At 45.0% G+C, this 16,806-nt stretch overlaps 1 protein-coding gene across 3 annotated transcripts in view; it reads left to right on the forward strand.

Annotated features, from left to right (window-relative positions):
* Nucleotides 1–6,129: 6,129 nt before the first annotated feature.
* The window catches only part of BICD2 (BICD cargo adaptor 2), a 156,263-nt gene continuing 145,586 nt past the window's right edge, over nt 6,130–16,806 (forward strand). For all 3 annotated transcript variants that reach the window (XM_045024755.1, XM_045024756.1, XM_045024757.1), the window contains exon 1: nt 6,130–6,656. In XM_045024755.1, coding sequence (XP_044880690.1) covers nt 6,417–6,656 — 240 coding nt within the window. In that variant the 5' untranslated portion in view covers nt 6,130–6,416. The remainder of the gene's footprint in view (nt 6,657–16,806) is intronic.

Raw genomic sequence — 16,806 nt, forward strand, 5'->3', positions numbered from 1 at the left:
CAGACAACTTTCTTTATGGGGAAGTGGGGGTGAAGGAAGGGACTACAGTTAAAGAAATAATAGAATAATAGCTGTTGAATATAGTTTTAATGAATAGTTTTGTACCATGACTAAATTTGTCCACTTTTGATCAAGTGAGATAAGCAAGTTTCTCTTCCAAACTCAGCATTTCCTTTATTTGTTAATACAATCCTTAAATTTTTTTGGGCGGAGAGGAGGATAAAGCGCCCGTTAAGCCCCCAGTTGTCTTTGTCCTGAGTACAGGGAAGAAAATTGCTCCTGAGTGCATTGTGTGCAGTCTCACCACTCTGGCCATTTTCCTCCTTGATTCTCCTTGTTGAGCAGCTGGGAAGCAGAGCTACTTCTGACCGTGCCAGCTTGTATAGTTTGGGAGGGAGTGAAAACTGGCAGAACAACAATGGTAGCAGAGTATGAAAACAGCTGCAAGTCAAGTGTGGCAGTGCTACTCCAGGACTTTCATGTTCAGTGGGCCAAATTCTGATCTCACCCTGTTGTAAATCTGGAGGGCATCCATTGAAGTCAAAGGAGTTAGTTACACCAGCTTATAACACTAGTGTGAGAGCAGAAGCAGGCCCAGCCAGTTTGGTTGCATGTAGTGCATTGGGGGTTTAAATGAGCGTAGGGCATGTGGAATTGATGTGAATTTAGAGAAGAAATAATTGAGAGTGTATAAATTGAGTAGTGTATTAATTGATTAGTCTTGTTAGAGTTGGTATGGCAACTCCCATTTTTTTATGTTCTCTGTGTATATACACACACACATACCGGTATATATCTTCCTACTGTATTTTGCACTGCATGCATCTGATGAAGTGGGTTTTAGCCCACGAAAGCTTATGCCCAAATGAATTTGTTAGTCTCTAAGGTGCCACAAGTACTCCTTGTTCTAAAAGCTGGGTGTTAGCTGTAAGGGGTGTGTGAGGTTTTTGGAATCAGGCCCAATACATACAGGTTTGCTATTAACACAGGACTCACGGCATTTTGAAACTGAAAAGAGAAGGAATTTTCGTTAACTGCAGCGGGCTGTTTACATCAAACTTTTGTTTTTCAGCTCACGGCAAGTGTGTTACAGGGACGAGAATTAGGGCATTACCTCAGTATTCACATGTCAAATGCAGCCTCTCTAGATGAACCATGTGGAGGTTTGGGTTGGGACAAGTTCCTCAAAATAAAATATTAGCCGGGCGGCTTCATGACTATGAGGTTAAACTCACAGACACTAAAACACTTTATTAAAGGGGAATGTTTTTATATGTACCAAGGTGGATCTGGATGAACATTGGTAGGTAGAAGATTAAAGCAGCCTGAAAAAGCCCTGGAGCTATAGGCACAGCCCGTGTTATATACTATGCTCTAATCCTCATGTGTGCTCAGACAGGTCATTGTTTTTTGTGTTTGGCACCTGCCCACCAATTCAATACCAATTATTTTTGCCATTAGGTGAAATTCTGAGCTGTGCCTGCTGCAATAAAAGAAGGACAAGCTCTGAACAAGTTGGACAAGCTCTCAAGCTGACATGCAGAGGGCCAAATAGTGCTCTCAGTTACACTGGTGTCAATCTGGAGTAAATTCACTAACTCAGTGGAGTTACTCAGGATTTACAATGGGTGTTGCAGCTGTGCTGCTGTAGCCCTGTCATGTAGACACCTACTGTCATGGGTCTACCCTCACTTGAAACTGGGGGGGTTTCAAGGTGAGGACCCGCATGCCACCATGTCAAAGGTCTCACCCCCACTTGGAACTGGGGGGTTTCAAGGTGAGGACCCGCATGCCACCATGTCAAAGGTCTCACCCCCACTTGGAACTGTTGGGCTCCAATGTGGGGACCTGACTTGGTTTCCCTCTAAACTAAAATCCTAGTTTAGATCTAGTAAGCTGCCACCACTCAATCAGGAAATGTGGATTGAGACACAGTCCTTCCCCAAAATCCTAGGGGATTCCAAGAGCCCCAAATCCATGGAGTTCTTACACCCAGGAGAAACAAACCATTCCCCCTGCTTCCTCCCCACTCCCTTTTCCTAGGAGAGAGATACCTGATTCAAACTGCTTGAATCAAATCCAGGAGGAACTCTCTCTTCCCCCCTCACCTTCCCCTGAATTTCCACAGAAGAAGGAATTAACCAAGTCCAAAGAAAAGAAAAGAATTTATTAAGAGAACAAAAAGAAAATACAGAATCTCTATGAGCCCAAGCTGGACACTCATAGGGTATAACCTTATCAATCTCTGGAGAGAATCCCCTCTCCCCCTTTCTTTCTCAGTGAAAGCAAAGTATCAGCAAACAGGAATAAAGAATTTCCTTTAGCAAACACACAATTGCAAATATAGAAATCAAATCATAAGACTAATTCGCCTTTCTAATTAATACTCACTATTAATTAGTAGAAACTACTCCAGGAGAACTTGGAGACATGACTGGTCCCTTTTAGATTCAAAAGAGTTCTCACACAGACAAAGGCTTCCCTCCACAGAGATTTGAAAAAAATCTTATCTCTGATTGGTCCTCTGGTCAGGTGGTCACCAGGTACTACATGTTAACCCTTTACAGGTAAAACAGACCTTAACCCTTAACTATCTGTTTATTTATGACACCTACTATCATGACAGAAGGGGTTTTTACATCACTATACTAAATCCACCGCCTTGAGAGGCAGTAGGTAGATCGATGGAAGCATTCTTCTACTGACCTAGTAGCATCTACAGTGAGGGTTAGGTTGACCTATCTAGGTTGCACACGGCGTGACATTTTTCACAGTCTGAGCAATGTAGCAAGGTCGATCTAAGTTCTAGGTTGAGACCAGGCCTGAGAGCAGATTTTGACCCAGGGTGCTCAGCCCTATATCATGGTGTATAAATTAATGCTACCTGCAGTGGAGAAGTAATTACATCATTCACCGTGTCCTGTTTACTCTTCTTTGGTAACCACCATCCTTTTATTAAAGGGTAACTAGCAACAATAGCTGATTACATTTCCTCATCAAAAGAGCTGCATCTTTTTCAAGTGGGCTGGGGATAGGTTGGAGGCTGCTCAAGTATTATTGTGTAGAGAGCTATACAGGGCCGGCTCCACCATTTTTGCCGCCCCAAGCAAAAAAAAAAAAAAGTATCTCGGACTGCCGCCGCCCGAACTGCTGAAGCAAAAACAAAACAAAACTGCCCGGACTCTGACACCCCAAGAATGGACAGAATGGCACCCCTTAGCATGTGCCGCCCCAGGCACGTGTTTGCACCCCTGGTGCCTGGAGCTGGCCCTAGAGCTATACAAGCCAACCAAGACAGCTGCAAAATCTATCTACTTTAGATACTTATACAACCCCCTTTCTCCCCCTGTTCCTGAAGTACCCCATAGTTTTTAGTGCATTTATCCTCACATTAACCCTGTGAAATGCCATTATTCCCAGTTGAGGGATGGGGAACTGTTAGATGGAGCCACTGAGTTGGGATATCTGAAACAATGGAAAAGGAAGGGATCTTCAGAACTCCAATGGGCATATGGAGGATTTACGGGGACAATTATCACATTACTCCTGATGGAGAAAATTATGGCAAGATGTTTACTTTCGCACAGAAATGTACTTGCTACTTCATTCTTAGGGCCATCCCTGTATAAAATGATACATGCCCCATCCAGCACTCTGCTCAGTGTGACTAGGACCCACTCCTGTGTACCCATGACACTGTCCCCATCAGCTGCTGCTGCTGCTTCCTCCATACAGCTGGTTGTGAGGCGCTCTGATTTCTGGTGCTCCATCTTAAAAGAACCAAGGAGCCAGGAGATAAAGCTGGTAACAAGGGAGGAATGCCAAGGAATTCATTCTCTGTCATTGCTAGCTGGTGCTAAAGTTAGATGAAATAACCGATGGGCATTGAGCCTGAAACTCTGGTTGGAAGGTTGGGTGTGCAAATGTGGTGAGTGGCCCTGGAAAATCCTGAGCCATATTCACAACTGCATAGGTCTAAATATGCCACTGCTGTGGTGAAATACTAATAATGAACTAACACTGTACAAAGTATTTAATAAAATTATACCTGGCAAGTAAGATCTTGTAACTTCTGCAAATTTCTATTGCTTATAAAATTATTTTCTTTTGAAAATTCTAGTCAGTTGCAAGCCTCTTCTCAATTATACATCTTATATAGTCTACATAGAATGCTCATTTAGGCCCCAGTTCAGCAAATTATTTAAGCACTTGCATAACTTTAAATGTGAGGAGTTCTATTGAATTCAATGTAATGACTCATGTGATTAAAGTTATTCATTTGCTTATGTGCTTTGCTGGATCTGTGTCTTAAAGGAATACAAAGCTTTACCATGTGCTTTTGAGAGAGCATTACTTTAGCTTCACTTTCTATAATTAATCTTAACTCCAGCACCCACTCCTTTTCCCCCTTATGCCTGTACCTGCTTCTGCAAAACCCTAAAAATTATAGTAAGCTAATAAAAAAATTAAGACAAACCTGTAATAAAATACATTTAATTATGTTCCTGCACCAGCTGCTTACCTTTCCCCTTGTTTTCTGGTATTTCTGCCCAGCCCTACTCTACTCCATGGTCTGTAGTTGTTTTTGCTGATCGACTCACATGACTACCACTCTGTTCCCCTTATCTGTTCGGATGGTAAACTCCTGGAAACCAGAACCTCATCTTCTTACTTATCTGCCCAGTGCCATGCACATCAGTGGCACTATATAGAGAAATAAACAAGCTGAGTGAAAGAAGAATTACATAAAGACCCCCAAAGTAATAATATAATAACCACCATAAACAAGCACCCCCAATAAAAATCATAATCAATAACTTAAGGTGTTTTTAATTTCAAATAACTGCATTAATTAGCAACCATTGTACTTCAGTTATAAATGTAGGGAGGAATCTATAGCAACATTAAATGTACCTCCTTGAGTGAAAGCTAGAGCAATGGCACAGCTTTACAGTACAATAGCAGTAACTATTTCATGTAACCAGTTAATTCTATCAGAATGCTATATATCAGTTTTAGTTTTTGAACAATGAAGAAAACTAACAAAGACAGCACCCTCAAGAAGCATGCATAGCATTCAAAAGCAAACACATGCTCCCATTGTTGCAACCTTTGTTCTCCCTTTCCTCTCCTCCCCTCCCATTCTTTGTGGCCCTCACTCTTTGTTACATCTTATCTTCTAGCCAGATCTTTAAACCCTGTCTTATGTGCTGAGTATTCACTCACAAAAGCATTATCTTTGATTTCACTGCGGCTATGCATGTGAACAAGGATTTACTTGCAGGATCATGAGGGCCCTGATGCTGAGAAGGCCTATGCACATAATTAACTTTACACGTGTAAGCAGTGACTTCAATGTGTACTATTCATGTGCATAAAATTTAGCACATGCCTAAATCCATATCCCTGGTCCTGCAAAGATTTATGTAATCTTTCAGTTGAGAAAATTAAAACAAACAAAATACCTTTGTTGGTAAAGTACCATGCATAACTATAGTGTTGTATACATCACAGAATGAATAAATAAATAATTATAGAACTACAACAAAGATGACAGACGGGGCTGACAATGATGGTGATGATAACAACAGCTTTGGGGGGAAAACATAGTGCTGTGTTGTTTAAAAGCCAGAGGGGTGCGTGCTATCTTAAGTTCACTTCCATCCTAGACAACGAGTCTGATTCCCAAAGGTATTTAGGTGCCCAATTTCCGCTGATTTCACTTAGTTACCCCCGTTTGCAATGCATACAGCCTCTGAACGCAACATATCACAGCAACTGGCACAACTCTGACCCCCGCCCGCAAAAATGTAGCCACCTAGGTTTGACGCGGCCTGTAGGCGTCACTGTTACAAGTGAAAGTTGCCCTGAGGCCGGTGATGAGAATAACACAGCCCTCTGCCAGCTTCTTCCCCTAGCAAGAATTCCTCCAAGAGGGCTGGGGCTGCCTCCCAGCTGGGCTGCCCTCCCTGTGCATTGTGGGACTCGTAGTCCTCTGAGGCACGCGTTGGCTTGGCGCTGGGGGGAGGCGGGACTACACGCCCCACAAGGCCCGCCGGGCAGCTGGCTGGCCGTTCCTTTTGAATGATTTCACTGCGCTCTGCCTGCCCAGCTCGTTTCGCAGCCGCAGCCTGCGGGAGGAGGCAGGAATCATGGTGTAAGGGGCTGCCCGGGGCGGGGGTGCAGCCAGGGGCGAGAGCGAACCGAGCGCCCTGCCCGGTTCATGGCAGCCGGGGGAGCTGGCAGCGCAGCAGCGGGGCCAAGTTGTGCTCGCCGAGGGCGGCCCATGGCAGCCCAGCGGCTGCGGGGGTGTTAAGGGCGCTGCGTCCGTCCCCCTGCCCGGCTCGCCCCGCAGCCCCCCTCGCTGTGCTGCCCCGCCGGACGGGGACGGGAGGCGCCGCGCCCGGCCGGCCGCGATGGCTCTGGCCATGGAGGAGGAGGAGTACGCCAAGCTGGTGATGGAGTCGGAGCCGGAGTGGCTGCGGAGCGAGCTCAAGCGGCTCTCCCAGGAGCTGGGCGAGACCACCCGGGAGAAGATCCAGGCGGCGGAGTACGGGCTGGCCGTGCTGGAGGAGAAGCAGCAGCTCAAGCAGCAGTACGAGGAGCTGGAGGCGGAGTACGAGACCATCCGCACCGAGATGGAGCAGCTGAAGGAGGTGAGCCGCGGGGCCGGGGCCGTGGCCGGCTGGGGGCCAGGGCCGGGGGTGACCCGCCGGGACTGACTGCCCTGCCCCCGTCTGTTGGAGGGGCAGGGGGCGCGGGCTAGGGGCTGCGGCACACGAAGGGGATCTGGAGACCCGGGGTGCCTCAGCCACTGTCTGACCTTGGGCAAGGCCCCCTGAACCTTTGGGGGCCACGCTAATCTCTGGGGTAACTCCGCTGCAAAGGCTGGAGTTACTCCTGGGAGGAATTTGGCCCATCTGTAATGGGAGGCCGGTCATATATCCTGGGGCTGCAGCAGCAAGGACTAATTCATTGCTGCCTGCAAAGCAGTCTGATCTCTGCAGTGGGGAGGTGGCACGGGAGCGCAGAGGATGCATTGCTCCTGATAGATGGTCTGGGCATGCATGTTTCTGTCTGGTCTGTGTCTGTGCGAGGCAGTAGCGATGTAATTCACCCTCCCCGGGAAGTCTGTCTTCAGCCCTCGCTGGAAAACAGCTGTTGGCTGCATCTTGGCTTCTTTCAGCTCAAATGAAGAGCATCATCATCGTCTCCAATGCAGTGCAGTGTCACAGCTAGATCCGGCATCATCATGCACATAATTGCTGGCGTAATGCTATGCAGCCCTTTAAAGGGGCAGCTCAGCAGTTCCTCTAAGACCCTGTGCCCTTCCAATGACATCTGCCGTGTCTTCTCTCAGCTGGGCGAGATGCACAGGAAAGAGGAGACTTGCGATTAATACGCTGGAGATCAAGTGCCAGGCTGTTACTGTGGTGGTCATTGCAGAGGGGAGGGAATAATGGAAGTCTTAGACCATAATTCTGTTGTTTGCTGTATAATGGCATACAGTTCAGAGCTCTCCAGATAGCATTTCTAATATAGAACCCAGGTCCCTGAATTTTAAGGGTGCAGTTTGATATTGGGAAGAAGTTTTTATCTCTCTCTTTCACCTTTCCTGTTCCTCCAAATATATACAGATTTTGAATTAAATTATTTAACTGGTTGTTTATAAAAGGGATATATATGGGGGTGAACTATGAGTTCCTTAATATTAAGTAGATTTCCCCACCTAAGTACAAAGGTTACTACTACTTTAAAAAGGAAAAATTGCTGGTAGAAGTAATTATTAGGAGTAGGTCTTCTTAAAAAAGGCTGAATTGCTGATATTTAAATACTGGCTACAGAGCATTCACAGGATCCTCTCTGTGCAGAGCTGGTTCTCCAATAAGTTAGCCTTGTAATAAACAATCTGTAAAGACCAGAAAATGAATGAATGGCTGCACAATATGAGTAGCAATGCCAGACACTGTGCCAAAGATCCATGTAGTACTGAGCCATTTGACACTCTTATGTCGGCCATCCATGTCAGAGCTTTGACATGACATGGAGCTTCCTGGAAGCAAAGCAGAAAGTACAGAAATCAAATAATTGGCCTTCTGAGCGAGTGTCAAAGTGTAAAGCGGTGGAGTGTCAGCATGAACTCAGAAATTTCTTGCTATTGCTGGCTTGTCAAACTCTTAGGACCAAATGCAGGCCCCTAAGCTTTGAAGACCCTCACCTCACAAGTCAATGGACTGGGGGAGGGGAGAGTTCCCACCTTTCCCGCTGCTAATTGTTTGGGTGGAGATCATTTTCTGCCATAGTAGATTGTCAGGATAGCTTCACTTTACATTGGGATTATAGGGTAATTACAACGAGAATTTACTTCTTCTCCCCTACCACTCAACCAGGGGTGGGGGCAGCAGTGTGTTTACCTCCCCCCCTTCTTACCCCCTCCCCCTCCCAACCCTCTGCCCAGCTCTGCAGACAAAGGGTATGTCTACACTGGAAACTTCAAAGTGCTGCCCATGGAACGCTCTTCCAGTGGAGAGAGCTCTCCCAGTGCTCCAGGTAATCCACCTCCACGAGGGGATTAGCTCCAAGCGTTGGGAGCCTGTCTACACTAGCACTTTAAAGCCCTGAGCCAGCAAGTTAGAGCACTATAAAATGTAAGTATAGACAAGCCCAAAGGCCCTGACAGTCCCTCAACCTTCAGCCTGCAGTGGAGAGAGAAAGCACTTCTTTCCTTGAGCCCAGGAGTGCTGCTCTTTCTCTTGCCATGTTGTGGTACGGGACTCTGTGGTCAGGGCAGAGAGTCAGAGTAGCTGTGCTCTCCCATTCCCCTGGCCTGCTCAGCACCACTGACATAATCATCCACAGGGTGGAGAAGGGCAGAGTGAAGAAGCTGGAGAGAACCAGAGAGCTGTGGGAGGGCAGACCTCTTGGAGAGGAGTAGGCTCAGATTACATGGGGAAGCAGAGGACCTGTGAGAGGGTTGAGATCCAAAAGGGGAAAAGCAGGGCATGAGGGACCAGAACTCCTGTTGCGGGAGGACCAGATACCTAGGAGAGTGGGGATCAGAGCTTCTGCATAAGGGACTTCTGAGCGGAGGCCTGGGGGTATGGAGCTCCTGGGGATGCAGAAGGAATGGGGTGGAAGGGCAGATGATGGACTGTAGGGCAATGAAGAAGACCATACACCCGCTCGTATATGCAGCCAGTCTGTATTAGGCTATCTCTTCACTACCGGGACTATAACGACATTACTGTAGTTCTGCTGGCATAACCTCATAGTGTGGACACAATTTACAGGGACAGAAAGGGTTTTTCCTTTTACCATCCCACCGACAATAGCTAGGTCAATGGAAGCATTCTTCCTTTGACCTAGTTGCGCTTTACACTGGAGGTTAGGTGGGTATAGCTATGTCGATCGGGGTGTGGATTTTTCACATCCTGTGAGCAACGTAGTTACGTTGACCTAAATTTGAAGTGTAGACCAGGCTTTAGAAAACGTGCACCGGTGTAACTGAGGGCTTGTCTACACAAAAACTGCAGCCACAATACCAAATTGGTTTTAATTCACACCTTTTGGGTCTGCCTACACTGCAGCTAGACACCTGAGCCCACTGACTTGGTCTCAGGCTGTGGGTCTGATTCGTTGTAGTGCAGACTTCTGGGCTCTGGCACCCGCCCACCTCGCCGGGACCTAGAGCCCAATCCCAGCCCTAACCTGGAAGTCAGCAATGAAACAGGCTGGCAGCCCGAGCCCCGTGAGCCGGAGTCAGCTGGCCTGGGCCAGCCGTGGGTTTTTCACTGTAGTGTAGACATGCCCTTTGTTTCAGCGCAGGTCTGAGTGTGTTTAAAACAAACCTCAGCTTAAGCTTTCTCCCATCAATATGGTTGTCAGTTCTCTCCATATCTCACTCTTCTCCACCCTTGACTCTTTTGCCCCTTGTTCCCATTGCAAGGTCTGTCCTGTTTATCCCCTGGCTCACCCTCAACCTTACTCCTGCTCTAATGCTGCGGAGCATCTCTGGCAAAAATCCCATGACCAGGCGGCTTATTTCCGTGTGCTCCCCTGTCAATCTGTCTGTATTCGTTTGTTATTGCTTATATTTAGGCCTGGTCTATGCCTAAAACGGGTCAATGTGGCTACATCGCTCAGGGCTGTGAAAGTTTCACATCCTGAGTGCTATAGTTAGGACAGCCTAGCCCGCCCATTTAGATGTGGCTAGGTTGATGGAAGGATCCTTCCTGTCAACCCAGCTACTGCCCCTTGGAAAGGTGGTTTACCATTACCTACATTGCTGGAAAAACTCCTTCCAACACAGCAAGCAACTGCACTGTGGAGCTACAGCAGGGTAGCTTCAATGCTGCAGCGATGTTGCCATAGTAGTTGTAGTGTAGACAGACACTTAGATCGTAAGGGTTTTAGGGCAGGAGCTGCCTTTTCTGTGTTTGTATAGTGCCTGGCACAGTGGGGTCCTGGTACATGTCTAGGGCTCCTAGGTGCTATGCTAATACAAATAATAATAAGCCAAAGTGAAAGAATCATAGAATATCAGGGTTGGAAGGGACGTCAGGAGGTCATCTAGTCCAACCCCCTGCTCAAAGCAGGACCAATCCCCAACTAAATCATCCCAGCCAGGGATTTGTCAAGGCTGACCTTAAAAACCTCTAAGGAAGGAGATTCCACCACCTCCCTAGGTAACCCATTCCAGTGCTTCACCACCCTCCTAGTGAAAAAGTTTTTCCTAATATCCAACCTAAACCCTCCCCCACTGCAACTTGAGACCATTACTCCTTGTTCTGTCATCGGGTACCACTGAGAACAGTCTAGATCCATCCTCTTTGGATCCCCCCTTTCAGGTAGGTGAAAGCAGCTATCAAATCCCCCTCATTCTTCTCTTCTGCAGTTTAAACTGATGTAAATGTGTCTACATTGGGGATTTGTACCAGTGTAACCAAGTCACTTTTAAATTGATTTACTTACACTTCTGCAAGTTTTCTAGTATTGCTCAGCCCTCAAAAACATAAATTCTAGGTGTAGGTCAAGATGCCATTTGAGGCCTTGTGATGAGGATGGACCTATATGGAGTAATGTGTGGAACAAACACTTTCTCTTTTTCCCCCCCTACCTTTGTGGCCTCTCTCATCCCCATGGAATAGTAAAAATAATAATCCCTAGGTCTTCTATATTGCTTTTTATCAGTAGACATCAAAGCACTTGATAGTGGAGGTAAGCATCATTATCTCTCTCTTACAGATGGGGGTGGGGAAACTGAGGCACTGAGAAGTAAAGTGAATTGCCCAAGATCACCCAGCAAGCCAGTGGCCAAAATAGGAATAAAATCATGCAGTGCTCTAGCCTCTAGGACATACTGCCTATGACTATGAGATGTGGTGTCTTCAAAATGGAAAAAGATAGGAAATTAGGGGGAGAAAAAGGTTAAAGCTAGAAGATTGCTGAATTTTGTAGAATGCCTCAGAAATGAAGACACCTTAAAATAATAGGTCAGCAATTATTCATCCTCATGGATTTTCTCCTGCCTTTGATATTCAGCAGGATTTTGGTCTTTGTGTGCCCTGTTGTAATTATCTCCTACCCTTCCTATGTAAACAATCCTAGGAGCAGCTCAAGTACCCAGCTGAATCCCCTAGTGAGGCCAAGCAGGGACAATACATAGTTCCTCTGAAGGAGTCTGGACTTTATTAGGATCTACTAAACCTTAGCAGATGCACACTGGGCATTCTCAGAAGGGACTTTCCCCCCTTATTGTTTATGTAACTTTTTATTTAAAAAAAGTTTTTCCAGACTTAGCCAAGAAACTTTCACACACAAGATCTGCCACATATCAAGCTCTGAAGCTTGTGCTAGAGTAAAGCAGGGACCTTGGTGGCAGACAGTTTGCCCAGAGTGGGAGTGATCTGTCAGGGGTGGCCGTTTAACGAACTGGGAATGAGACGCAGGAGTCCTGCCTCGTAGTCTCCTGCTCTAACCACAGCCTGATGCTGCTTTTAAAACGCATCAAACCAATGATTTATTCCACCATGCGTTATTGTTATTTATGTTATAGTAGCGCTGAGAGATCTGGGACCCCATTGTACTAGGTGTTGTGCAAATACATAAGACAAGATCCCTGCCCTCAAGAGACTACAATTTAAGAAGACAGCACTAGCCCTGTAAATTGGCTGTGTGCAGGGAGTTGGGGGAGGAAGGGATTGGCCCTGCCCAAGCTACAAGCTACTCAGTTGCAGTTCCTGTAGCACCAGAACTTCAGTAGCACTGGTGGGCCAGCATGCTCCACCACCACAGGATGCTAATATGACTGGAGTTGCATAGTTACTTCTCCATTAGTTCTGTTCCCCAGGCTCCTCTACAACAGAGTACTGGTTAGACCCACAGATCCGGGCTCCAGATTATGCAGGGGGGTGACCTCAGCATTTGGACTTCAAGCCTTCTCTCAGCTCTCCCTACCCCATACAGAGCAGCTGCTTTGAGTTGAGGGCCCTTGGTGAAGCGTGGAATTCCCCTCATGCATGCCAGTTTCATGAGTGTGGGGAGATCTCTCTATAGCTCACACCTCTATGTTAATTTGTGCTGCGTTTCCCACTGATCCATTGTTGTTTGCATTTATGGTCACCAAAGGGAATTAGGTACAGGTAATCTCCACTGATGAATGTAATGATTAGTGAAGGTGGTGGTAATCTATGAACTAGATTCTGTAAAGTGGAATCCATTTCAAACTTTCATTATGCAGGTTTCAGGGCTGTAGCCCTGTTAGTCTGTATCAGCAAAAACAAGGAGGAGTCCTTGTGGCACCTTAGAGACTAACATGTCCAAATAAATTTGTTAGTCTCTATGGTGCCACAAGGGCTCCTTGTTGTTTTTTCATTATGCAGTTAAAGCGCAGCGTGTGATTTATCTCCTTGGGAATTGCATGAGGGTGGGGAAAAAAGTAACTAGTTCTCTTGCAGTTAAGTATTGCATCGCATTTTAATGCAACACAAGGTGATCCTGCAAACCTTTGTCTGCAACAAAGCTAGTTGCGTAAGTAACACGGGCTCCCTGCATGAGCGAGGAGGGTTCCCTGCATGAGCGAGGACTACTCAACGGAAGGTTTGCAGGATCAACCTTGGTTACAAAAGTGGCTGTCTGGAGAGTCTGATTATTGGCAGTCTGAGTGATTTGTGGAGAATGTAGCTTGGAATATTGACTTGAAAAGCGGATATCTGCTCTGTATGGTACTTTGAGTCGTGTTTGAGATGTCAGTTAGATTTATAGCTAGCTGTAAATTCAAATATGAAACTGGATGCTGTCCAAAGCTCCCTTTTTGATTGGCTGGCAAGGCCACTTCAGAGGGGTTAGATCCATGTTTAAATCTCTCAGCAAACATGGGCATGATTATAGAAATAAAGACTTCATAATATAATGTAGATGTGCAGTAGTAAAAAAAAAAGACATATGAAATGGTGTGGTTGTCCTAAAAACCTTGCAGTCTAAAAGCACGTGCAGATACAGCACAATTGATTCACACTGTACTAAATATGTGAGGTGGTTTTAAGGAAAAAAAAAGTGTTAGGGCAGAGGGGGAAAGAAAAACAGAAATTGTCTTTTATTTCCTATTTAATATTTTATAGATTATATTATTATGACGTGTCTAACATAAAGCCTGCATTGGTTTTCCCTAAGACTTTTTTCCTTTATCTAGCAACTTGTTGCCGGCCCAAAAAGGCCTGAGGCAGCAAACAGTGGTTCGTTGCCCGGTGTGCGTCGCACTAATTATCACACCAGGGTGGAGAATGCAGAAAAAGTTTATTTGAGCTCAAGTAAGGTGCCAGGGAGATATTTACCATCTCAAATCCTGCACACACAGATACAAGCTGTGTGTGTCTTCTTATACATGATTTCAACAAGGCATCCTCATTACCCCCCACTAGTCTCCTCCCCACTCCTATACAGTGTATAGTTAACAATTAAATCATCCTTGACAGCAGACAATTCATCTCGTAACTTTTCAAGGCTGTTAGCTTGGTTTACTTCTGAATTTATTACCTTGCCTCGCCTCCCCTCCCCTCTTTCTAAACTAAACAGGAGATAGTAAAAAGGGGCCCTATCTTCTGGTGTCTTACACTGATAAGAAGCTGTTACACATTCCATTCTCAATACTAGCCTGGGAGTTCAATTAGAGTTTAATATGGAAGCACTTTGGACAAGCATAGAATAACTTTGGTCCATTCAGGCCTGGTACAGAAAAGCTTCATTAATACTGTGGTTTTCTACCCTCCTGAGTTATCTAGGGATATGCCTAATGACTCCAACAATCCCCCCCTTTGAGAATACTCAACAAACATTTGGCTGAGTTTTCTCATACTTTGAAGACAAAAAACAATTAAACTCTAGGGAGCTGGGGTATTCAGTTCCACATTCATCCTCCCTATGGACCCGGTAGGATTCGGTATGTGGAAGCCCACACCCACCCTAACCGGTCCTCATGCCTGGAAGGAGCACTGTGAATGTGCATACTTCCATCCAGAAAGTGTCCAAGTATGTCATCCCCCTGACCACAGATCAGATGGTTCCTGATAGTCTGTAAGGGCAGTGGGCCAAGTCTGGTGCTCAAGATCCATCTAAATATACCAGATCCCACTGCAATACCTTCCCAGTCTCAGTGATTTTCAATACCATCTCTGTCAGCAACTTCTGGGTCATAGAACTGAGGGTGGAAATGACATGTAACCCACCAACTCCAGCTTGTACTTAGGATAGCTGAGCTCTAAAAATAAGGCTAGTGGCCCCTTCTAGTTGGCCCAATTTCTCATCATGTTCCCAGCTTTTTTAAAAATATTTCAAATGGCTGCTGTATTATTGGCCTGAGTCCACAGAGATCTGATCAATTCCCTCTTCTTGCAGAGGAAACAACCTAGGCTCTCTGTTGTGCTAATCTAATGGCAGCCCCTTGTGAGCAATACATGCTGGAGGATTTATCCAAACCACAGGACGCAGCCTGTAGAATAAACCCCAAAAACTAATCAATACCACAGTCTCAAACAGGGGTCCCACAAATTTCCTCCTGCCAGTGTATAATTCTTGGTTTCTACACCAGGGTCAGTCCTTAATGTCCATTTTGGTCAGGAAATCCTGGATTCTGACACTGCACAACGCTGTTGGTGGTCAGCAGGGCTTAATAAGGGTCTTTCCAGCATAGAGCAAAAGCAGTCTTTCGTTGGTGGAGCTTTACATTAATCCAGTTTCCTGGTTCCAAGGGTGGCAGGACTCCTAGGGTCTTTGTGTAGTGCGTCTGTACCTGTAAAAAAGAAACCTAACACATTTCATTAGTGCCTGTCAGCGATTTGCAGACTTTACAGCTGTGTGGGAACATTTAAGCCTCCCTTGTCTTGGTTGTTAGCTAAGTCTTAGCTGAGAGCAGTGTCCTGAAATGGGGCTAATGCCCTATCTTTAAACTCAGCATGTTAGCTATTTTTCCTCAGTTAACTCGTCCTTCTTCCTTTGTCCTGTTTGGCTTCTTTTAACCTACAAAGGAAACTTAGCCTTCACTTATACATCTTTTTCTAACAATGAACACATATACATTGCCTTTATACAGTACATTAGTCTTATTATTTAAAGTTTATCACATCTATCCTTTCACTAAAATAACTTTTTCCAGAGCTTTGGGACAACAAGTTAGGACAAGCACACCCACTTTGATGAGTTTATTTCATAGAGCCTCTAGTCCAATAGTTTCCCACCATCCCCAGCCCTCTGGCTAGAAATCTGAGATAGCCAGAAGGATCCCATGTACAATATGGGGAGTGGGTTAACTTTCCATGTCCTTGCTTCCAAAAACTATTGGTATGCAAGTTTTACTAACAATTTTCAATTAAAAGATTTGGCCAATAAAGTTTCTCTTTCTCTTACTTAAAGAGATGTATTAGACTTTAGTATATCACATTTTTCCCAATTTATCCAAGCACTTTGTATTCCAAGTTGAACAAAACAAGTATCTGTATTCCAATCCAGACCATCCCATAAACAAAATAATTTTGGCCACCAGACAGACACCACAAGACAGAACATAAAACATAAAACATAATTTTTACTGTGCCATCAAAGGCATGGTATGTTGAATGCTGTTCAGCTAGCATCAGTTTTCTCTGATTATCTGAAAGACAAAAACAGGGGTCTACCTTTTCTGGGTAGTCAATCATCACTGAAAATATACAAATACCTTAGTTGATTTCAGGCAAAACGGGGGAATTACCCCATATTTTTATATATATGTTTCATAGGCAGCTTAGGTCTCAGTGACTTCTACTTTATCAGTTAGATAACTTGCATCAATACAGATGCTTCCTGACTTGCTTTGTACTTTTAACTCCTGCTTTTAAACACTGAAAGAAAACATCATCACTTATAGTGCCTTTAGAACCTAATAAGATTTCAATTACATAGCACTATATAAACATTTTTTAGATAATTCAACTAAATGGGTTATAACCAAATGATTGCAATCTAATAATTTCTTTGCCTGAATTTATTTACAAACATTTCAAAAACAAACATCAAGAATTTTTCTCTTTAGCATTTTTACAAAGTTCAACTGCTGTTCCCTCCAGCAACTACGGAGTTAACTTTTCACACTGCCTTAAATCACTCACTCGTTTTCTCCAACAACCACTTTTCTCAACTTAAATCACTATGACAAGTATCCTCCTGGATATTTGAAATCCCCATGTTTATACCTATTTACTCCTTTCTTCCACTAGACCCTCAAAAGTTTCCAACTTGTTTTCCAATCTCTCCGTCTGTTGCCTGCCTGCCTGG

This window comes from Mauremys mutica, chromosome 7 (assembly GCF_020497125.1).
Source record: "Mauremys mutica isolate MM-2020 ecotype Southern chromosome 7, ASM2049712v1, whole genome shotgun sequence".
Classification (NCBI taxonomy): Eukaryota; Metazoa; Chordata; order Testudines; family Geoemydidae; genus Mauremys; species Mauremys mutica.